This window comes from Salmo salar, chromosome ssa26 (genome assembly GCF_905237065.1).
Source record: "Salmo salar chromosome ssa26, Ssal_v3.1, whole genome shotgun sequence".
Lineage (NCBI taxonomy): Eukaryota > Metazoa > Chordata > Actinopteri > Salmoniformes > Salmonidae > Salmo > Salmo salar.
In genome coordinates, this window is record NC_059467.1 from 41401038 (window position 1) to 41425563 (window position 24526).

The 24526-nt window shown below is 41.1% G+C and overlaps 1 protein-coding gene across 1 annotated transcript in view; it reads right to left on the minus strand.

Annotated features, from left to right (window-relative positions):
• Nucleotides 1-24526, minus strand: part of LOC106562772 (neuronal acetylcholine receptor subunit alpha-7) — a 159483-nt gene that overhangs the window by 129214 nt on the left and 5743 nt on the right. Inside the window, exons 2-5 of the mRNA XM_045708899.1 lie at nt 21002-21141; nt 20096-20140; nt 17478-17587; nt 15488-15567 (exon numbers count right to left, since the gene is read on the minus strand). Of these exons, the coding sequence (XP_045564855.1) occupies nt 15488-15567; nt 17478-17587; nt 20096-20140; nt 21002-21141 (375 nt within the window). The remainder of the gene's footprint in view (nt 1-15487; nt 15568-17477; nt 17588-20095; nt 20141-21001; nt 21142-24526) is intronic.

Consider the following 24526-nt stretch of genomic DNA (forward strand, 5'->3'; position numbering starts at 1 on the left):
AACAACAGTAAAGACAGTCCTATACACCACAACAGTCCTATACACAACAACAACAGTAAAGACAGTCCTATACACCACAACAACAGTAAAAAAACAGTCCTATACACCACAACAACAGTCTATACACCACAACAGTAAACAACAGTACTATACACCACAACAACAGTCCTATATACCACAACAACATTAAAGACAGTCCTATATGCCACAACAACAGTAAAGACAGTCCTATACATCACAACGACAGTAAATACAGTCCCATACACCACATCAACAGTAAAGACAGTCCTATACACCACAACAACAGTAAACAACATTCCTATTCATCACAACAACAGTCTATACACCACAACAGTAAAATACACCACAACAACAGTAAAGACAGTCCTATATACCACAACAACAGTAAAGACAGTCCTATACACCACACAACAGTAAAGACAGTCCTATACACCACACAACAGTAAAGACAGTCCTATACACCACACAACAGTAAAGACAGTCCTATACACCACACAACAGTAAAGACAGTCCTATACACCACAACAACAGTAAAGACAATCCTATACAGCACAACAGTCCTATAGACCACAACAACAGTAAAGACAATCCTATACACCACAACAGTCCTATACACCACAACATCAGTAAACAACAGTCCTATACACCACAACAACAGTAAAGACAGTCCCATACACCACAACAACAGTAAAGACAGTCCTATACACCACAACAGTCCTATACACCACAACGACAGTAAAGACAGTCCCATACACCACAACAACAGTAAAGACAGTCCCATACACCACAACAACAGTAAAGACAGTCCTATACACCACAACAGTCCTATACACCACAACGACAATAAAGACAGTCCTATACACCACAACAACAGTAAAGACAGTCCTATACACCACAACAACAGTAAAGACAGTCCTATACACCACAACAACAGTAAAGACAGTCCTATACACCACAACAGTCCTATACACCACCAACACATTAAAGACAGTCCTATACACCACAACAACAGTAAAGACAGTCCTATACACCACAACAACAGTAAAGACAGTCCTATACACCACAACAGTCCTATACACCACCAACACAGTAAAGACAGTCCTATACACCACAACAACAGTAAAGACAGTCCTTTACAGCACAACAACAGTAAAGACAGGCCTATACACCACAACAGTAAACTCAAATCAGAGAAATAGGAATGAGTGCCCAGTTTTCGATCATGAGAAAGACAGGTATAAAACATCTTCATCTTTATTAAAGAAATCTATTAGAGGATGAGAAAACAACTCTCTGGCGGGAGACAAAGGCCATAAAAGAGAAGGCAGTGCAAAATGGTTTTCCATTTACATGTAATGGAGACCGGCCCACGAAGACAAATGCCCGAAAATGTAATTTGGTTCTGAACACTGATCTTCTCTACAATGTTTCTGCCTGCCTCTTCACTCATATTGCTCAACTATTGTGGTCTTACCCGATGGCTTTCTTGTGCAGTAAAGCATTGATAAATCTTTGTGCCATAATGGTTTGTCTGATTGAACAAGTGTTCATTTTGAAAAGTTAGGAGGCAATTTGTCCACAACGCCACTATCAATTCAGAGGAAATCTAGTAATGGGCTATTTCCAGCCATGTTGATTTGGATGCTGAGGTACAGAGACCCAGTATTGTCTTACAGTAAGGGAAAAGTAAGAGGGAACAGAACAGTAATCACCCACACTGACAGGTTGAGGACCTACTCACATGGTAAACGCACGTGTGTGTGTGTGTGTGTGTGTGTGTGTGTGTGTGTGTGTGTGTGTGTGTGTGTGTGTGTGTGTGTGTGTGTGTGTGTGTGTGTGTGTGTGTGTGTGTGTGTGTGTGTGTGTGTGTGTCAGAGGAGCGGAGTTGATAAGACAGTGTCATGGCTCTTTTGACGCTGTGTGTCTTGATAGATGTATGTAAGGGCTTGGTCAGACAGCACCTACACTACAGTATATTAAGCGCCTTGTTCAGACAGCACTTACACTACAGTATATTAAGGGCTTGGTCAGATAACACCTACACTACAGTATATTAAGGGCTTGGTCAGATAACACCTACACTATAGTACATTAAGGGGCTTGGGCAGACAGCACTTACACTACAGTATATTAAGGGCTTGGTCAGACAGCACCTACACTACAGTATATTAAGGGCTTGGTCAGACAGCACCTACACTATAGTACATTAAGGGGCTTGGGTAGACAGCACTTACACTACAGCATATTAAGGGGTTTGTTCAGACAGACCTAACCCCTCGTGTTAAAGCGGGTGTCAATGTTTACAACTTCGATGAGAGGATGAAGCAGAACTTTCCTTCTGGTCACGAAAAAGAACACCATGTGAGTGAATTGCGGGAATAGCTATCAGGTAAACCTGTGTTCTCTCCTCTCCAAGTTTGTCAGCAAATAACAGTAACGTTAAGTAGATGTGCTAGCTTGCAGTGCATCTCTCTCTAGTCTGTCTGTCTTGCTAACCTAGCTGGGCAGTGCATCTCTCTCTAGTCTGTCTGTCTTGCTAACCTAGCTGGGCAGTGCATCTCTCTCTAGTCTGTCTGTCTTGCTAACCTAGCTGGGCAGTGCATCTCTCTCTAGTCTGTCTGTCTTGCTAACCTAGCTGGGCAGTGCATCTCTCTCTAGTCTGTCTGTCTTGCTAACCTAGCTGGGCAGTGCATCTCTTGGTCTGTCTGTATTGTTTGTTTGCCAGCCACTTCCAGGGTTGTGTTCAGTGACTTTGTGCCTGACAAAAGTGAGAGTGAAATACAACTATTTATTACGTTTGATAAACGCCAACAGGCAACTGTGTTTATAAACTCCAACTCGGAAAAGATAACCGTGTCACGCGTGAACATGCGTTCATATGCGCGTGCACTAAATGAAACTCGCACTTTCCAGCAGCAACCTCTGTGGGGACCAGTCCAGACAAAATATGGGCGTGATGGCACTCCTCACAGGCGCACATCATTTTAAAACAAGACAATGATTATCTAGTCTCTCAATCAAGGTTTAGTTACAACTCTGGACTAATGTAAGATGGAAAGCAATGGATTGAATATTGATTTATATATTGAATTTAAAAGTTGATTAGCTGGGCGTATTGGGCAATATGGATGCACATCTCTCAGTAAATAATAACCATCAAGTATTCAGCCAAGCCATAGTATAAATAGTATATTATACTTGAAAATGTATAAAAGGAAATCTGGGGGAGCCAGTTTGAATGGGCCTGAGGCAGCTGAGAAAATAGTATTGTTATCTATAATTTACAGGTGCTATGCTTAAGTTTGTCAGTAGAGGAGATGCTGGGTCATCAGCCAGTACAAGCACAGACTCAGTTGATCCACATCCAGCCTCAGCCAGTACTAACACAGACCCAGTACATCTGGCTTCAGCAAATACTAACACAGACCCAGTACTGGCAGCTTCAGCAAATACTAACACAGACCCAGTACAGCCGGCTTCAGCAAGTACTAACACAGACCCAGTACATCTGGCTTCAGCAAGTACTAACACAGACCCAGCACTGGCAGCTTCAGCAAATACTAACACAGACCCAGTACAGCCGGCTTCAGCAAGTACTAACACAGACCCAGTACTGGCAGCTTCAGCAAGTACTAACACAGACCCAATACAGCCGTCTTCAGCAAGTACTAACACAGACCCAATACAGCCGTCTTCAGCAAGTACTAACACAGACCCAGGTGAAGTACAGGCAGCCTCAGCCAGTACTAGCACAACCAGAGGTGTACAGCCAGCATCAGATACAAGCAGCTCAGACCCTAATAGAACAGTTGCTGCTTCCATTCAGGCTTATTAAAGAGACAGCTGTCAAATGGGGAAAAGATTACAAGGAGCTGGCTTTCATACTCAATCAAAAACAACGCTGTGTATTGTTTTTGCTATAAGCTATTTTCTACCAAAGGCTACAAAATAATAAAGGAAGGCGTGAATGACTGGTCAAATGTTAACGCCATTCTGAAACACCATGAGGGTAGTCCTGAACACAAACAATATAATTAAGTGGAGAGAACTTGATCTGCACCTAAGTTGGGGACAGACTCTTGACCAGATACAAATGACAGTTTTGGAGGCTGAAAGAAAGAGATTACGGGATGTCCTTACATGTTTAATAAGTATCACCCAATCTCTGGCTGAAAGAAACCTAGCATTCTCAGGGGTTCATCAGACAAACTCTTCCAACCAGATAATGGAAACTTCCTAAAAGAGGTTGAATTATTGGCTAAATTTGACCCCGTTATGGAAAATCATCTCAACAAAATTAAAGATGGAGAGACACATGCTCATTACCTTGGGAAGCGCACACAGAATGAGCTGATACAGATTGTGAGTGACAAGATTCTGGAAGCAATAGTGACTCAAGTAAGAGACCGTCACGACTTTCACCGAAGGTGGCTCCTCTCCCTGTTCGGGCGGTGCTCGGCGGACGTTGTCGCCGGCCTACCAACTGCCCACGATCCCATTTTCCTTTTCATTTAGTTCTGTCTGGTTTTACACACCAGTGTCTTGTTTTGTTTGATTTTGGTGGGTTTATATTTCCCCGCAGCAGGTTAGGCTGTGTGCGGGATTATCTTGCTGTAGGCAACATGTAAGGGGTGCGTGCCTGCACCACGGGTGTTGTTTGTTGTTTGTACGGTACGTGTTTTACCGTGGACATTTTGCTTGTGGCATAACGGAGTTGAGGTTTCTCCCCTGTATGTGTCGTTGTGCTTTTCGGTTCTGCCAAAATAAACGGGGGATTTTCCTGGAACCCTTCTGCTCTCCTGCTCCTGATTCCACCCCCCCCCCCCCCCATCATTCGAGAGGCTTGGTTACAGAGAGTACATCTCCAAGTACATCTCTATTATCTTGGACTGTACACCTGACATTAGTCACCAGGAGCAAATGTCCATTATTCTGAGAAGTGTGGCTTTAAAGGGAAAGCCAGAGATCAAGGATCACTTCCTCGGCTTTGTGAATGTTGAGGTTACAACAGGCTTGAATCTGTCCACTGTCATTTTACATAAGCTGAACGAGCTCAAGATTCCATTTGAGGAATGCAGAGGGCAAGCTTATGATAATGGGGCCAACATGAAGGGCAAGCAACAAGGAGTAAAGCCAGACTGCTATGTGGAGTACATACTCTAAACCTTGTCATTGCAGATGCTGCCAAATCTTCAAAAGATGCAGTTCGGTTTTTTGGGCATGTGCAAAAGCTCTTTACCTTCTTTTCAGCTGGCACACAAAGATGGAGTGTTTTGAAGAAACATGTGAACATAACCGTGAAGTTATGGAGTGACACAAGATGGGAGAGTAGGCTCCAAAGTGTTCATGCAATCAGGTATCAGGCTTCTGAGGTTCGGGAGGCATTACTGGAAGCCAGACAGACGATCAATGATCCTGTGGCCAAAGTGGAGGCACGAGCACTTGCAGAGGAAGTTGGATCCTACCTCTTGTTGATTTGCCGTGTCCTATGGTGTGAGATACTGACAATGACACAGAAGGCGAACAAGCTCCTCCAATCCGCCTCAATGCAGTTGGATATCACAGTGAATTTAATCTCAAATGCAAAGGCCTCCCTCATTACATACCGGGAAACTGGATTCTCTGAGGCCCAGACAACAGCCAAAAGCATTTGTGAAGAAATGAATGTGGAGGCTTTTCTGAAAGAGAAGAGACTGAGAAACAGCAAGAGGCATTTCAGCTATGATGCTCCTGATGAACCAGTGACTGATGCACTGAAAAACTTGAAGTCAACTACTTCAACATTGTGGTCGACTCTGCTGTGACATCCATGGATGAGAGATTTGAAACACTCAACCAGGTGAAAACCAAATATGGAGTGCTTCTGAACTTCAGCACTGCCTCTCAGATGTCCAGTGAATCTTTAAAGGCTCACTGCATGGAAGTTGAAAACACTCTAACCGTCAGAGATGACTGTGACATCAGTGGAATGGATCTGGCACACGAGATTCAGAATTGACCTGATCTGCCATCAGACAAGATGAGTGCCTTTGAGCTGCTTTCCTTTCTCGGTGAGAAAAACCTGGAGGAACTCTATCCTAACCTTTTCAAAATGAAAGCTCATCAAAAGCTACCTGAGGTCTTCCATGTCACAGGAATGTTTGATTGGTCTGGCCATCATGAGTATAAATCATGACGTGGGGAATCACATGTCCTATTATGACATCGTTGAGGATTTTGCCTCAAGAAAGTGCAGAAGAGGAATATTTTGATGGTAAGATTTTAATTCAAACATTCAAATGTTTACACACGTAGTAAGATTTAAGATTGTATAGCAGAAGTGCATTTGTGTAAATGACTTCTTAACTAACTATGTGACATACTTTCTCAATTTCTTCCAGACAGTCCAGATAGACTGGTGCCCATGCTGATAATGAAAATGCCCAGGCTGTAGAGGGAACCAAAGATAATCACATAGCTGTATACAGTTTAAGTCGGAAGTTTACATACACCTCAGCCAAATACATTTAATTTTTCACAATTCCTGACATTTAATCCTAGTAAAAATCCTCTGTCTTAGGTCAGTTAGGATCAACATTTTTTTTTTTAAATGTTAAATGTCAGAATAATAGTAGAGAGAATTATTTATTTCAGCTTTTATTTCTTTCATCACATTCCCAGTGGGTCAGAAGTTTACATACACTCAATTAGTATTTGGTAGCATTGTTTAACTTGGGTCAAACGTTTTGGGTAGCCTTCCACAAGCTTCCCACAATAAGTTGGGTGAATTTTGGCCCATTCCTTTGGATGGGCCAACTTTAGAAGTATGCTTGGGGTCATTGTTCATTTGGAAGACCCATTTGCGACCAAGCTTTAACTTCCTGACTGACGTCTTCAGATGTTTCTTCAATATATCCACATCATTTCCCCCCCTCATGATACCATCTATTTTGTGAAGTGCACCAGTCCCTCCTGTAGCAAAGCACCCCCACAACATGATGCTGCCATCCCCATGCTTCGCGGTTGGGTTGGTGTTCTTTGGCTTGAAGCCTCCCTCTTTTTCCTCCAAACATAACGATGGTCTTTATGGCCATTATGGGCATTTTTGTTTCATCAGACCAGAGGACATTTCTCCAAAAAGTACGATCTTTGTTCCCATGTGCAGTTGCAAACCGTAGTCTGGCTTTTTTTATGGCGGTTTTGGAGCAGTGGCTTCTTCCTTGCTGAGTGGCCTTTCAGGTTATGTCGATATAGGACTTGTATTACTGTGGATATAGATACTTTTGACCCTGTTTCCTCCAGCATCTTCACAAGGTCCTTTGCTGTTGTTCTGGGATTGATTTGCACTTTTCGCACCAAAGTACGTTCATCTCTAGGAGAAAGAACGCGTCCCCTTCCTGAGCGGTATGACGGCTGCGTGGTCCCATGGTGTTTATCCTTGCGTACTATTGTTTGTACAGATGAACGTGGTACCTTCAGGCATTTGGAAATTGCTCCCAAGGATGAACCAGACTTGTGGAGGTCTACAATTGTTTTCTGAGGTCTTGGCTGATTTCTTTTGATTTTCCCATGATGTCAAGCAAAGAGGCACTGCGTTTGAAGGTAGGCCTTGAAATACATCCACAGGTACACCTCCAATTGACTCAAATGATGTCAATTAGCCTATCAGAAGCTTCTAAAGCCATGACATAATTTTCTGGAATTTTCCAAGCTGTTTAAAGACACAGTCAACTTACTGTATGTAAACTTCTGACCCACTGGAATTGTGATACATTGAATTATATGTGAAATAATCTGTCTGTAAACAATTATTGGAAAAATGACTTGTGTCATGCACAAAGTAGATGTCCTAACCGACTTGCCAAAACTATAGTTTGTTACCAAGAAATTTGTGGAGTGGTTGAAAAATGAGTTTTAATGACTCCAACCTAAGTGTATGTAAACCTCCCACTTCAACTGTAGGTTTTATTTGACTATTTTGAAACATATAGCTGCAGCCATAGCCCATAGGCTTATGTTTACATTGTATAGACAAAGCTAATTGTATAATATTGTGAGGACTGGACTAATTACCAAACAGCAGAGCCAAAGCTCAGTGTTATATTTTGTTATTTTATATATTTTATATTTTCTGCAATTTATTATTTATGTTAATGTTAATATACACTTATCTTAAGATATTATATTAAATAAATATTGCTTGTTTATACCTCAGTCTGTTCTGTATAGGTCTACTTATTCTTAGACTGACAGATGGAGAAAACTGTTTTAAAGGAGAGAGGGTTGTAGTGGGAGCACTGAGGTGTCAGGTGTGACTGTATGGCAATGGTAAACGGTTTACATGGCTCACGGGTCAGGTAGGAGGGCCCCTTAGCAGAATGTTGCTTAGGGCCCCAGGGAGGACAGGACCGGCTCTGCCTACACTACAGTATATTAAGTGCTTGGTCAGACTTCACTTACACTACAGTATCTTCCCACTTCCCAGACCTCTGACAAAAACAGAGTGAACCAATCTCAACCCTACGCATGTTATTCTACAGAATGAACAGAGCCAATCTCAATCCTACGCATGTTATTATACAGAATGAACAGAGCCAATCTCAATCCTACGCATGTTATTATACAGAATGAACAGAGCCAATCTCAATCCTACGCATGTTATTATACAGAATGAACAGAGCCAATCTCAATCCTACGCATGTTATTCTACAGAATGAACAGAGCCAATCTCAATCCTACGCATGTTATTATACAGAATGAACAGAGCCAATCTCAATCCTACGCATGTTATTATACAGAATGAACAGAGCCAATCTCAATCCTACGCATGTTATTCTACAGAATGAACAGAGCCAATCTCAATCCTACGCATGTTATTCTACAGAATGAACAGAGCCAATCTCAATCCTACGCATGTTATTATACAGAATGAACAGAGCCAATCTCAATCCTACGCATGTTATTCTACAGAATGAACAGAGCCAATCTCAATCCTACGCATGTTATTCTACAGAATGAACAGAGCCAATCTCAATCCTACGCATGTTATTCTACAGAATGAACAGAGCCAATCTTATGAACCAAGCAGCACTGATGTGGAATTAAAATGTAGAATGCATTTTAAACACATCACAAATGAACATCAATGCAACGGAGGAAACACTCGATGGATACGAAGTAATCCAATTAATAAAACTAGTTTGTTAGGGAATCAGACTGTCGGCCAAAGTAAAACAGAAACTGAAAAATACTTGGAGTTATTGTGTTGTCTGAAGACAAAATAAGAATGACAGTGTTGAAGATTGTAGCAACTGAAAAAAATCTACTCCTCACCCAACCACAGTTAAAAATGTAGTTTAAAGGCCCAGTGCAGTCAAAAATGTGATTTTCAACTTTTTTTAAATATATATTTCCACACTATGAGTTTGGAATAATACTGTGAAATTGTGAAAATTATGATAATGCCCAGCGTTGTTTTCAGAAGAGCTGTTTAAAAATACATTTCAGCCTGTTTTGGTGTTATGGAGTTTTTGCCTGCTTGGTGACATCACCAGGCAGTGAATTAGTTAATAGAACAATAAGAAAGAGAGTTCCAAACCTCTCTGCCAATAACAGCTAGTTTTCAGTTGTCCCCTCCCCACTCAGACCACTCCCAGACAGTCCTAGTTGAATTCTCTGTTTCCCCCTCCCCACTCAGACCACTCCCAGACAGTCCTAGTTGAATTCTCTGTTTTCCCCTCCCCACTCAGACCACTCCCAGACAGTCCTAGTTGAATTCTCTGTTTCCCCCTCCCCACTCAGACCACTCCCAGACAGTCCTAGTTGAATTCTCTGTTTCCCCCTCCCCACTCAGAACACTCCCAGACAGTCCTAGTTGAATTTTCTGTTTCCCCTCCTCACTCAGACCACTCCCAGACAGTCCTAGTTGAATTCTCTGTTTCCCCCTCCTCACTCAGAACACTCCCAGACAGTCCTAGTTGAATTCTATCTTGAGAAATCTTTGCTAAGAAGACATTTTTGTTTCTTTTTGACCCGTTTAGTTGAAAACTATCACAGTAAGGTACTTAATTGTTACCCAGAAATGATTTGATAGAGATAAAAACGTCTGCATCGGACCTTTAACATTGTGTTTTCACACCCACAGCTCCTTGGTAGAATGTTGCAATTCTATATAAGATTTTACCACCTACTGTTCTCTTTCATATCTTCAGGGACTATGGCTATGTCTCGAAAGGCACCCTATTCCCTACATGTGATACAGGCTTAGTCAAAAGTAGTGCATGTGAACTACATAGGGAATAGGGTGCTGTTTGGGACGCAAGCATGATGACCTGCATCCTGAACGACTGAAGGAAAGTTACAGGAGGATTGTCGGGTCTCTTGGGTGGGAGAAAAAAAAAACGTGGACAATCTAGAAAAGTAACAAATAAATGGATTTAATCTGCAGTGAAGTGGGGCTAAAACGGGAGTGGTCTTGTATTGGTTGGAATGAAAGACACAGCATTCTAATTATCTTCTTCATCTTCTTCTTCGTAATTCTTCTTACTATTATTATTCTGCACCAATTTCAGGCTCCCAGAAGTGTAGAAATAGACAGATAATAATAGGGCAACATTTAAGTAGTGTATTTTGTGATAATACAAAGACAAGTATTTCAAAGCAATATTTCTCAAATGACAGAATAGTGCTAAATCTGCTTAGTATGGATATCAAATGTCCGAAAATATTAGATTGGGTTAACTGGGTTAATTTAACTTACTGTATAAAAATCCCGCTCAACCAAAATCAATTGCATTTCTTTCTCACGCTGGGTTAAATGTTGAGAATGGTTTATTGTCATATCTGGACACATCTTTAAAAGCGGCAATCAGCGGTTGAAACAATAACAAAGCAAACTCCCAGCCACTGTTTCGCTAAAAAGCTGAGGGATGGGGCTAGAGAAATGCAACCACTCAAATTCATATACAGAGCTATAGATGCATGACTGACCAGCCATGATATCAAAATTATAGTTTAAACCATGTTTCGAGGCTATAGAGTGTTTGTTTACAAACATTGGAGTAAAACAAACTTATATTTTGGGTTACAATGGGGTACGACAGTTGAACTAAGCTCATGGGGCATTTATAAGTTATATTCTTAAATAATCAATGGGTACATATATTTATTTCATAAGTCCAAAAATGGATGTAGCTACTGCAGATTGCCCCTTTAAAGAACAGATGGTCAATTGAACATAGTGGTAGAGCTTTCAGAATCATCTGATATCAAAGATGAAATTGGATTATGGTTCCGGGATGTTGGACAAAATAATAAATAAAGTGCTTTGAAAGCCAAAACATCCTTCCTACCACGATCTTGATCTAATGACTGACTGTGCATTTGGCTTGTGCAGTGGAGGTCAGATAGTCCTAGCAAGACTAGCCTCACGCTGTGGCGTCATCTTCCCTGAAACCTGACATTAACTCAAGGTAACTGAAACGAGTAGAGTGAATCCAAAAATCATTCCTTACACCAGGATACTTCAACGGGTCAATACATTTTTTCAAGCTGGGCTAAAGCGCGTTTGGGTACACTTTCTTTCCAGGAGTAGAGTGAAGTTAACGGTTAAAGTTATGAAAGCTGATCCTGGATATGTACAGTGGCCCCTTGGCATTTTTACTATTTTGTTGCAAAACATGTAATTTAAATGGATTTTTATTTGGATTTAATGTAATGGACATACACAAAATAGTCCAAATTGCTGAAGTGAAATGAAAAAAATAAATAATTGTTTAAAAATTAATAAATAAATAAATACGAAAAGTGGTGCGTGCGTATGTATTCACCCCCTTTGCTATGAAGCTTATATATAAGATATGGTGCAACCAATTACCTTCAGAAGTCACATAATTAGTTAAATAAAGTCCACCTGTCTGCAATCTAAGTGTCACATGATCTCAGAATATATACACCTGTTCTGAAAGGCCCCAGTGTCTGCAACACCACTAAGCAAGGGACACCACCTAGAAAGCGGCACCATGAAGACGAAGGAGCTCTCCAAACAGGTCAGGGACAAAGTTGTGGAGAAGTACAGATCAGGGTTGGGTTATAAAAAATATCAGAAATGTTGAACATCCCACAGAGCACCATTAAATCCATTATTAAAAAATGGAAAGAATATGGCACCACAACAAACCTGCCAAGAGAGGGCCGCCCACCAAAACTCACAGACCAGGCAAGAAGGGCATTAATCAGAGAGGCAACAAAGACACCAAAAATAACCATGAAGGATCTGCAAAGCTCCACAGCGGAGATTGGACTTTCTGTCCATAGGACCACTTTAAGCCATACACTCCACAGAGCTGGGCTTTACGGAAGAGTGGCCAGAAAAAAGCTATTGCTTAAATAAAAAAATAAGCAAACACATTTGGTGTTCGCCATTAGGCATGTGGGAGACTCCCCAAACATATGGAAGAAGGTACTCTGGTCAGATGAGACTAAAATTGAGCTTTTTGGCCATCAAGGCAAACGCTATGTCTGGCGCAAACCCAACACCTCTCATCACCTCTCATCACCCCGAGAACACCATCCCCACAGTGAAGCATGGTGGTGGCAGCATCATGCTGTGGGGATGTTTTTCATCGGCAGGGACTGGGAAACTGGTCAGAATAGAAGGAATGATGGATGGCGCTAAATACAGGGAAATTCTTGAGGGAAACGTATTTCAGTCTTCCAGAGATTTGAGACTAGGATAGAGGTTCACATTCCAGCAGGACAATGACCCTAAGCATACTGCCAAAGCAACACTTGAGTGGTTTAAGGGGAAACATTTAAATGTCTTAGAATGGCCTAGTCAAATCCCAGACCTCAATCTAATTGAGAATCTGTGGTATGACTTAAAGATTGCTGTACGCCAGGGGAACCCATCCAACTTGAAGGAGCGGTAGCAGTTTTGCCTTAAAGATTGGGCAAAAATCTCAGTGGCTAGATGTGCCAAGCTTATAGAGACATACCCCAAGTGACTTGCAGCTGTAATTGCTGCAAAAGGTGGCTCTACAAAGTATTGACGTTGGGGGGGGGGGTGAATAGTTATGCACGCTCAAGTTTGCCGTTTCTTTGTCTTATTTCTTGTTTGTTTCACAATAAAAAAATCTTCAAAGTGGTAGGCATGTTGTGTAAATCAAATGATACAAACCCCCCAAAAATCTATTTTAATACCAGGTTGTAAGGCAACAAAATAGGAAAAATGCCAAGGGGGGTGAGTACTTTCGCAAGCCACTGTTCCTAGCGAAAACTTTTTTATTTTGATTTTTGTTTCACCTTTATTTAACCAAGTAGGCCAGTTGAGAACAAGTTCTCATTTACAACTGCGACCTGGCCAAGATAAAGCAAAGCAGTGCAACACAAACAACAACATAGAGTTACACATGGAATAAACAAACGTACAGTCAATAACACAATAGAAAAGTCTATATACAGTGTGTGCAAATGAAGTAAGATTAGAGAGGTAAGGCAATAAATAGGCCATAGTGGGGAAATAATTACAATTTAGAAATTAAACACTGGAGTGATAGATGTGCAGAAGATGAATGTGCAAATAAAGGTACTGGAAGGAGAGTTTACAGTCTAACCAGACACCTAGATATTTGTGGTTGTCCACATATTCTAAGTCAGAACCATCCAGAGTAGTGATGCTAGATGGGCTGGCAGGTGCGGGCAGCGATCTGTTGAAGAGCATGCAATTAGTTGTACTTGCATTTAAGAGCAGTTGGAGGCCACGGAAGGAAAGTTGTATGGCATTGAAGCTCATCTGGAGGTTAGTTAACACAGTGTCCAAAGAAGGGCCAGAAGTATACAGAATGGCGTCGTCTGCGTAGAGGTGGATCAGAGAATCACCAGTAACAAGAGCGACATCATTGATGTATACAGAGAACAGAGTCGGCTCGAGAATTGAACCCTGTGGCAGCCCAACAGAGACTGCCAGAGGTCCGGACAACAGGCCCTCCAATTTGACACACTGAACTCTGTCAGAGAAGTAGTTGGTGAACCAGGCGAGGCAGTCATTTGAGAAACCAAGACTGTTGAGTCTGCCGATAAGAATGTTGTGATTGACAGAGTCGAAAGCCTTGGCCAGATCAATGAAGACAGCTGCACAGTAATGTCTTTTATCGATGGCGGTTATGATATCGTTTAGAACCTTGAGCGTGGCTGAGGTGCACCCATGACCAGCTTGGAAACCAGATTGCATAGCGGAGAAGGTACGGTGGCATTCGAAATGGCCGGTGATCTGTTTGTTAACTTGGCTTTTGAAGACCTTAGAATGGCAGGGTAGGATAGATATAAGTCTGTAACAGTTTGGGTCTAGAGTGTCTCCCCCTTTGAAGAGGGGATGACCGCAGCAGCTTTCCAATCTTTGGGGATCTCAGATGATACGAAAGAGAGGTTGAACAGGCTAGTAATAGGGGTTGCAACAATTGCGGCGGATAATTTTAGGAAGAGAGGGTCCAGATTGTCTAACCCAGCTGATTTGTAGGGGTCCAGAACTTGAAGCTCTTTCAGAACATCAGCTATCTGGATTTGGGTGAAGGAGAAATAGGGGAGGCTTGGGCAAGTTGTTGTGGGGGGGTGCAGAGCTGTTGACCAGGGTAGGGGTAGCCAGGTGGAAAGCTGTAGAAAAATGCTTATTGAATTTCTCATTTATCGTGGATTTATCGGTGGTGACAGTGTTTCCTAGCCTCAGTGCAGTAGGTAGCTGGGAGGAGGTGCTCTTATTCTCCATGGACTTTACAGTGTCCCAGAACCTTTTGGAGTTTGTGCTACAGGATGAAAATTTCTGTTTGAAAAAGCTAGCCTTTGCTTTCCTAACTGCCTGTGTATATCGGTTCCTAACTTCCCTGAAAAGTTGCATATCGCGGAGGCTATTTGATGCTAATGCAGTACGCCACAGGATGTTTTTGTGGTGGTCAAGGGCAGTCAGGTCTGGAGTGAACCAAGGGCTATATCTGTTTCCTAGTTCTACATTTTTTGAATGGGGCATGCTTATTTAAGATGGTGAGGAAAGCACTTTTAAAGAATAACCAGGCATCCTCTACTGACGGAATGAGGTCAATATCCTTCCACGATACCCGGGCCAGGTCGATTAGAAAGGCCTGCTCGCTGAAGTGTTTTAGGGAGCGTTTGACCGCGGACCCATTACGGACGCAGGCAATGAGGCAGTGATCGCTGAGATCCTGGTTGAAGATAGCAGAGATGTATTTAGAGGGCAGGTTGTTCAGGATGATATCTATGAGGGTGCCCGTGTTTACGGATTTGGGGTTGTACCTGGTAGGTTCCATGATTATTTGGGTGAGATTGAGGGCATCTAGCTTAGACCCCAGCCAACTGAACAGGTCAAAACCATAGAAGGTGAGCTTTTATGGTTCAGTGGAACTGACTTGGGAAAACAGAGTTAATGTGGAAGGTATTGAATATGGATATCCAGGGATGGTACTTGAGCTATACTTACCTGGAGGCAAGTAGGAGCAGGACCCAGAGGAGTTGACCAACACATTGGTATGGAAGGTAGCATCAAACCTCTCGTCGGCACTATGGGAGAACATGGATGTGTTCAGTAAGTGGGCATTAGTGCAGTCGTTCCCAAACCCGCTCCTTGGGGATGCCCAGCCATCCCAAATACGAGTTACATTACAACACTACAGTAGCACAGCTGATTTAACTAATGATTGCCTTGCTGATTGGTTGACTAGTTGAATTCGGTGTGCTGACTGGTTGCTTAGTGGAATTAGATGTTCTGATTGGTTGACTAGTGGAATTAGGTGTGCTTGCACGACGGAGCGGTTGGCAGGCCCTTACAAGAGGGTTGGGACCCACTACATTAATGTATAGGCAGGCCCTTACAAGAGGGTTGGGACCCACTACATTAATGTATAGGCAGGCCCTTACAAGAGGGTTGAGACCCACTACATTAATGTATAGGCAGGCCCTTACAAGAGGGTTGGGACCCACTACATTAATGTATAGACAGGCCCTTACAAGAGGGTTGGGACCCACTACATTAATGTATAGGCAGGCCCTTACAAGAGGGTTGGGACCCACTACATTAATGTATAGGCAGGCCCTTACAAGAGGGTTGGGACCCACTACATTAATGTATAGGCAGGCCCTTACAAGAGGGTTGGGACCCACTACATTAATGTATAGGCAGGCCCTTACAAGAGGGTTGGGACACACTACATTAATGTATAGGCAGGCCCTTACAAGAGGGTTGGGACCCACTACATTAATGTATAGGCAGGCCCTTACAAGAGGGTTGGGACCCACTACATTAATGTATAGGCAGGCCCTTACAAGAGGGTTGGGACCCACTACATTAATGTATAGGCAGGCCCTTACAAGAGGGTTGGGACCCACTACATTAATGTGCAGACAGCAACACAACAGTCTTTTATTGGTGTGGTAGTATGACCTTGAGCTGTGAAAACCATGATCATGAATCATACGGCTATAAATCACTAGAGCAACATAGACTGTTAATCATGATGTAGCTCCACTTCCATTCATACTACTCACAAAGGATTACATGGCAAAGAAAATGTACTGTATCAATTCTAATACTGTAGCTGGTGTTAAAACGTTAAAAAGATATGCCTGCCTTCGAAATTAGTATTCCTGTCTCATTATTTTCTAGGTTACCGTGTGATAGAAGACCTGAAGTATGGTTCCTTTGTTGCAGCATAGCAACAGCTACATTCCCCTAGAGATGGCCTAGTCAGTGTAGAGCGCTGTCTCTCGCAACACATAATGCACTCCTCCAAATGAACTCCCAGCGGTTTCAATAGGAATGGAGGAAGGTGAGCTCAAGTTAAAAGAGTTGCCATTCCATGGGAGGCAAAAAGTCACCATAGTGGAATGTAATCGACTGGGGTGAAGCTAAGGCTTTGTTCAATAGAACAGTGACAGATAGGGGTGAGAATGTTGTTGTCTGCAGGGGGAAAAAGGCAGGGGGTTCTGCTGTTACCATTTTATTTACATGTATTTCCAATTTCATCACTGTGATTGTCCTTGAAGAAAGCCTATGAGGGTTAATGGTATACAATAGCATATGGAAATCTGCATTTTTGGTGAAATACTCTTTTGCTTTTTTCTGACTTTATTTGCATGAAGAATAGCATTGCTGGCCAGCCTTACTTAAAATGCACATCATTCTGTGAGCTCACGAGATCAGGCTGGCTCCTAAAGAAGCAGTTCATGCTATTATAATCTGTGTATTGTACATTTCCATTTCCAATTTATTTCCTCAAATCAACACTGTCATATGGCAATATGTCTAAAAGAATTTCATGTACAAGAGGTATGAGCTCAACACCTGTCTTACAAACTATATAAGTCCTGCTTCCACTTCATGGTAATACATTAGAGGCCATAATAATGGAGTTGGCCAGCTGTATAGAGCAAGAATTGGTTATGGGGTCCAAGATCACTGGTATAGTACTAACCTGTTATACAGCAGGATGTCTGGCTTCCAGATTTGGCTATCAGGGAATCTCACATTGGCCACCCCAGGGTACTCAGACTGATTCCACTGCAGGTAATAATCATTCCAGTACTGGAGAGAGAAACATAACACACTCATCATATTCTCACCACTCCTCCACACACCTTTCCAGACAAGCTAAATCCATTAGTGGGAGGTTCTGTGGCCTCGCATCGCTTGTTGAACCTAATCAGGGTTTGATAAACAATGTATCCATCTATGCAGATTCATCTGAAAATGGAAATGGTAAAAGTTTTGTGGTAACTGGGGAAATCAGGCATTGCATAGCAACAATTGAGAAGCTGTTAAAAAGGAACATCTTTAAAGGGTATAAGAAGTGTAGGAGTGTTAACTATAGCTGTTTGTCATGACTAGCTGTTTGTATTACTGCTTGTTATGTTTAAGGCACAGGCGACTGCCGGCACATTAATTGGGGGGGGACGGGCTCATAGTAATGGCTGGAATGGAATAAATGGAATGTTATCGAACACATCAAACACCTAATTTCCATGTGTTTGATACCATTCCATTAAATGCAATGCATTATTATGAGCCATCCTCCCCTCAGCAGCCTCCTGTGGGACTCTAAGGGTATTGCTGACAGAACCCTGTCTTTATTAAACACACAGAGCAGATCAGATTAGAATCTGTCCCAGTCTTTAATAAACACCCAGAGCAGATCAGATTAGAATCTGTCCCAGTCTTTAATAAACACACAGAGCAGATCAGATTAGAATCTGTCCCAGTCTTTATTAAACACACAGAGCAGATCAGATTAGAATCTGTCCCAGTCTTTATTAAACACACAGAGCAGATCGGATCAGAATCTGTCCCAGTCTTTATTAAACACACAGAGCAGATCAGATTAGAATCTGTCCCAGTCTTTATTAAACACACAGAGCAGATCAGATTAGAATCTGTCCCAGTCTATAATAAACAACTGTATCAAGGAATAAACATTTTATAGGATTAAGGCTATATTCCAATCTTTTCTAAGATCTACATTTAACTGCCAAAATAAAGGAAACACTTGAGTAAATGAGGGATACAAAGTACTGTATATTGAAAGCAGGTGCGTCCACACAGATGTGGTTCCTGAGTTAATTATGCAATTAACATCCCATCATGCTTAGGGTCATGTATAAAAATGCCTCAGTGACTTTGAAAGAGGGGTCTCAAAGGAGCATTGGGGGTTTAAAGTGTGTGTGTGTGTGTGTGTGTGTGTGTGTGTGTGTGTGTGTGTGTGTGTGTGTGTGTGTGTGTGTGTGTGTGTGTGTGTGTGTGTGTGTCTCAGTCACCAGATCTCAACCCAATTAAACACTAATGGGAGATTCTGGAGCGATGCCTGAGACAGTGTTTTCCACCACCATCAACAAAACACCAATATGGAATTTCTCGTGGAAGAATGGCGTTGGATCCCTCCAATAGAGTTCCAGACACTTCTAGAATCTATGCCAAGGTGCATTGCAGCTATTCTGGCAGGCCGACGCCCTATTAAGACACTTTATGTTGGTGTTTCCTTTATTCTGGCAGTTACATGTATATTCCAATTCTAGTCCAAATGTGGATGACTAAACAAGTCATGGACATAGTGACCATTATCAATCAGTTTGAGGGTTGTAAATGATTGGTTTGAAAAGGTAATGAATCTTACAATGGCCTACACATCCTGTATCATACTTTGAGATTTGAGATGGGTAGCGTGGACTGTTTATCATTTCAACAACACCAGACTGTTGCCTGGTGTAGCAAGGTGAGGTTTCCATACGTCGTGTTTGATATGCCATGACACATCACAACAAACGGAGCCCTAGTATGGAGCATGACTAAGCATACCCTGTCAAATAATTACATGTTCATGCTTTTTAGCCAGTGTATTGTCAGTTTTCATTCTTTATATGGGAGGTTGGCAGTCATGTTGTAATCAATAAGTGTTAGCAGACATAACAGATAGAGGTTACACCACCTTATGAGTGTACTGTAAGTGTAGCAATATCAACACGGTCTCAATGACTTTCTTTAGCAAGCTGTCCTGGGTGCTCAAACAGATTAGAGAGTCTAGAGATGGATGTTGGTTTGTATACATTTCATTGTCTTAATGTAACTTTGTCTTCCCCACCAGGGGGTTGAGCCACAGACAATGGATAGTTATCAGAGGGATGCTATAATAGCCTATTTCTGGAGTAAGGTCACATCTATCTATAAGGTCTATGGAGTGGCTCTATGAAGGACTGACTGTCTGGAGGTTGTCCATTCGTTAAGGTGATTTAAAACAGCCAACACAACATTCATACAGTTTGCTGATGAGGCGAGAGCGGGAGAGGGCTAACTGTCATAAAACATAAACGTCATCTTCATTCAGTTTTGTGTGACTGAGCAGCTTAGTTATTGTTCCTGAGTTGACCAATTTGCAAGATAGATGGAGGTGTAGTGTAGTGCAGTATGGTATAATATTGTATAGTGTAGTGTAGTCTAGTGTATTGTACAGTACAGTACACTATAGTATAGTGCAGTATAGTACAGTATAGTATATAGTCTAAATTAAACGTGTTAAAACAGGCAAATGGAAAAATGTCTTACCAGCTGCAGCCATATGTTGGTTGTTAAAACCTGGTTCTTCTCATCCTGTTGCATTGAGAGATAGATGAACATGTCCGTTTGTATCATCAGAGAGAGATAGATGAACATGTCAGTTTGTAACATGATAGAGAGATAGATGAACATGTCAGTTTGTAACATCAGAGAGAGATAGATTAACATGTCAGTTTGTATCATCAGAGAGAGATAGATGAACATGTCAGTTTGTATCATCAGAGAGAGATAGATGAACATGTCAGTTTGTAACATCAGAGAGAGATAGATCAACATGTCAGTTTGTATCATCAGAGAGAGATAGATGAACATGTCAGTTTGTAACATGATAGAGAGATAGCTGAACATGTCAGTTTGTATCATCAGAGAGAGAAAGATCAACATGTCAGTTTGTATCATCAGAGAGAGATAGATCAACATGTCTGTTTGTATCATCAGAGAGAGATAGATGAACATGTCAGTTTGTATCATCAGAGAGAGATAGATGAACATGTCAGTTTGTATCATCAGAGAGAGATAGATCAACATGTCAGTTTGTAACATCAGAGAGAGATAGATGAACATGTCAATTTGTATCATCAGAGAGAGATATATGAACATGTCAGTTTGTATCATCAGAGAGAGATAGATGAACATGTCAGTTTGTATCATCAGAGAGAGATAGATCAACATGTCAGTTTGTATCATCAGAGAATAAAGTAATACAACAACCCAGTGTTTCTCAATCCATTCCTGAAGGACCCCAGAGGTGAACATTTTTGTTCCAGCCCAGGGCTAACACATCTGATAATACAAAACAACTAATCATCCTTGATTTGAGTTGAATCAGGGCTGTTAGTGTTGGGTTAGCGCAAAAATCTCAGCTCTGTTAACTTGCATACCACAGTAACTCACCACGTCCATGATCTGCATCAAACTAAAGCTGAAGTTGACGGTGAGGGAGTGGGTGTCATTGAACACTGGCCTTTCTAGTGGGTTGTAGTTGGCCATAAGATCCTTGTACAGCCTCCGCTGGGGCTCCCCTTGGAGGGACACTGCCAGGGGAAAAACCACAAGAGATGTAGACATTTGAGCCTCTGTTTTAAAATGTGCTTGGTCTTCTCTGAAGATCGATAGACTTTGCGTAGATGTGTATGTAGTCCCTGTTGTACAGTCGAAAATAACATGTCTTGTTAACCGCAGTGTGGTAAAAAATGGTCATGCTTTTTTACTAATTCCTTTCACTATCTCTGTCACATACATGACCCAAAGCAAAATAAGATAATGCTGTAAACTAGAGCAACAAAATGATATAATGCTATAAACTAAAGCGGCAAAATGATATAATTGCTATAAACTAGAGCAGAAAAATAAGATAATGCTGTAAACTAGAGCAACAAAATGATATAATGCTATAAACTAGAGCAGCAAAATGAGATAATGCTGTAAACTAGAGCAGCAAAGGAGATAATGCTGTAAACTAGAGCAGCAAAATGAGATAAAGCTGTAAACTAGAGCAGCAAATGAGATAATGCTGTAAACTAGATCAGCAGATGGACCATACACTTTTTCGTTTAATCTTCAATATAGTGAGAGAATGAGAGAGAGAGAATGAGAGAGAGAATGAGAGAGTGAGAGAGAATGACAGCAATTTTTTTATATGGACATTTTTTATATGGCAATGAATGCACTCAAAGAAAAAGCATTGTATGCAATAAAAATGTTATTATAAAAAAATCAACATCCCAATTAGAATTTGGACCAAAATATTTGACAGCCTAATCCTACCAATAGCTCTTTATGGAAGTGAGGTTTGGGGGCCACTCAATAAACTGGACTTTAAAATGTGGGACAAACATCCAATTGAAGCCCTACATGCAGAATTCTATCTGAAAAAAATATCTGAAGACCATACACATTTTGGTTACACCTAAATTAAAGTCCAAGTCCAAATTCACTTCAAACCCAAGAACTGAGCCCAGAAACGAGCCCTCTCAGTCAGCTGGTGTTGGACCAAACCAACCAAACTGACACCAGCACTGCTTCAAAAGAAAGAATTCAAATAAACAAATATGCATTTGCTTGAGGGACACTGAATAATAACATCTGCATAGTAAACAGTAATGATGATGGTGGTAGTTGTAGTAGTAATGATGATGGTGGTAGTTGTAGTAGTAATGATGATGGTGGTAGTTGTAGGAGTAATGATGATGGTAGTAGTAGTAGTAATGATGATGGTGGTAGTAGTAGTAGTAATGATGATGGTAGTTGTAGTATTGATGTAATGGTGGTGGTAGTAGTAGTAGTAGTAATGATGATGGTGGTAGTTGTAGTAGTAATGATGATGGTAGTTGTAGTATTGATGTAATGGTGGTGGTAGTAGTAGTAGTAATGATGATGGTGGTAGTTGTAGTAGTAATGATGATGGTAGTTGTAGTATTGATGTAATGGTGGTGGTAGTAGTAGTAGTAATGATGATGGTGGTAGTTGTAGTAGTAATGATGATGGTAGTTGTAGTATTGATGTAATGGTGGTGGTAGTAGTAGTAGTAATGATGATGATGTAGTTGTAGTATTGATGTAAGGTGGTGGTAGTAGTAGTAGTAATGGTGATGGTAGTTGTAGTATTGATGTAAGGTGGTGGAAGTAGTAGTAGTAATGATGATGGTAGTTGTAGTATTGATGTAATGGTGGTGGTAGTAGTAGTAGTAATGATGATGGTAGTTGTAGTATTGATGTAAAGGTGGTAGTAGTAGTAATGATGATGGTAGTTGTAGTATCGATGTAATGGTGGTGGTAGTAGTAATGATGATGGTAGTTGTAGTATCGATGTAATGGTGGTGGTAGTAGTAATGATGATGGTAGTTGTAGTATTGATGTAATGGTGGTGGTAGTAGTAATGATGATGGTAGTTGTAGTATCGATGTAATGGTGGTGGTAGTAGTAATGATGATGGTAGTTGTAGTATTGATGTAATAGTGGTGGTAGTAGTAGTAGTAATGATGATGGTAGTTGTAGTATTGATGTAATGGTGGTGGTAGTAGTAGTAGTAATGATGATGGTAGTTGTAGTATTGATGTAAAGGTGGTAGTAGTAGTAATGATGATGGTAGTTGTAGTATCGATGTAATGGTGGTGGTAGTAGTAATGATGATGGTAGTTGTAGTATCGATGTAATGGTGGTGGTAGTAGTAATGATGATGGTAGTTGTAGTATTGATGTAATGGTGGTGGTAGTAGTAATGATGATGGTAGTTGTAGTATCGATGTAATGGTGGTGGTAGTAGTAATGATGATGGTAGTTGTAGTATTGATGTAATGGTGGTGGTAGTAGTAATGATGATGGTAGTTGTAGTATTGATGTAATGGTGGTGGTAGTAGTAATGATGATGGTAGTTGTAGTATTGATGTAATGGTGGTGGTAGTAGTAATGATGATGGTAGTTGTAGTATTGATGTAGAATCGATGTAATGGTGGTGGTAGTAGTAATGATGATGGTAGTTATAGTATCGATGTAATGGTGGTGGTAGTAGTAATGATGATGGTAGTTGTAGTATCGATGTAATGGTGGTGGTAGTAGTAATGATGATGGTAGTTGTACTATCGATGTAATGGTGGTGGTAGTAGTAATGATGATGGTAGTTGTAGTATTGATGTAGTAGTAATGATGATGGTAGTTGTAGTATCGATGTAATGGTGGTGGTAGTAGTAATGATGATGGTAGTTGTAGTATCGATGTAATGGTGGTGGTAGTAGTAATGATGATGGTAGTTGTAGTATTGATGTAATGGTGGTGGTAGTAGTAATGATGATGGTAGTTGTAGTATCGATGTAATGGTGGTGGTAGTAGTAATGATGATGGTAGTTGTAGTATTGATGTAGTAGTAATGATGATGGTAGTTGTAGTATTGATGTAATGGTGGTGGTAGTAGTAATGATGATGGTAGTTGTAGTATCGATGTAATGGTGGTGGTAGTAGTAATGATGATGGTAGTTATAGTATCGATGTAATGGTGGTGGTAGTAGTAATGATGATGGTAGTTGTAGTATCGATGTAATGGTGGTGGTAGTAGTAATGATGATGGTAGTTGTAGTATTGATGTAGTAGTAATGATGATGGTAGTTGTAGTATCGATGTAATGGTGGTGGTAGTAGTAATGATGATGGTAGTTGTAGTATCGATGTAATGGTGGTGGTAGTAGTAATGATGATGGTAGTTGTAGTATCGATGTAATGGTGGTGGTAGTAGTAATGATGATGGTAGTTGTAGTATCGATGTAATGGTGGTGGTAGTAGTAATGATGATGGTAGTTGTAGTATCGATGTAATGGTGGTGGTAGTAGTAATGATGATGGTAGTTGTAGTATCGATGTAATGGTGGTGGTAGTAGTAATGATGATGGTAGTTGTAGTATTGATGTAATGGTGAGGATGACAGTTAGTT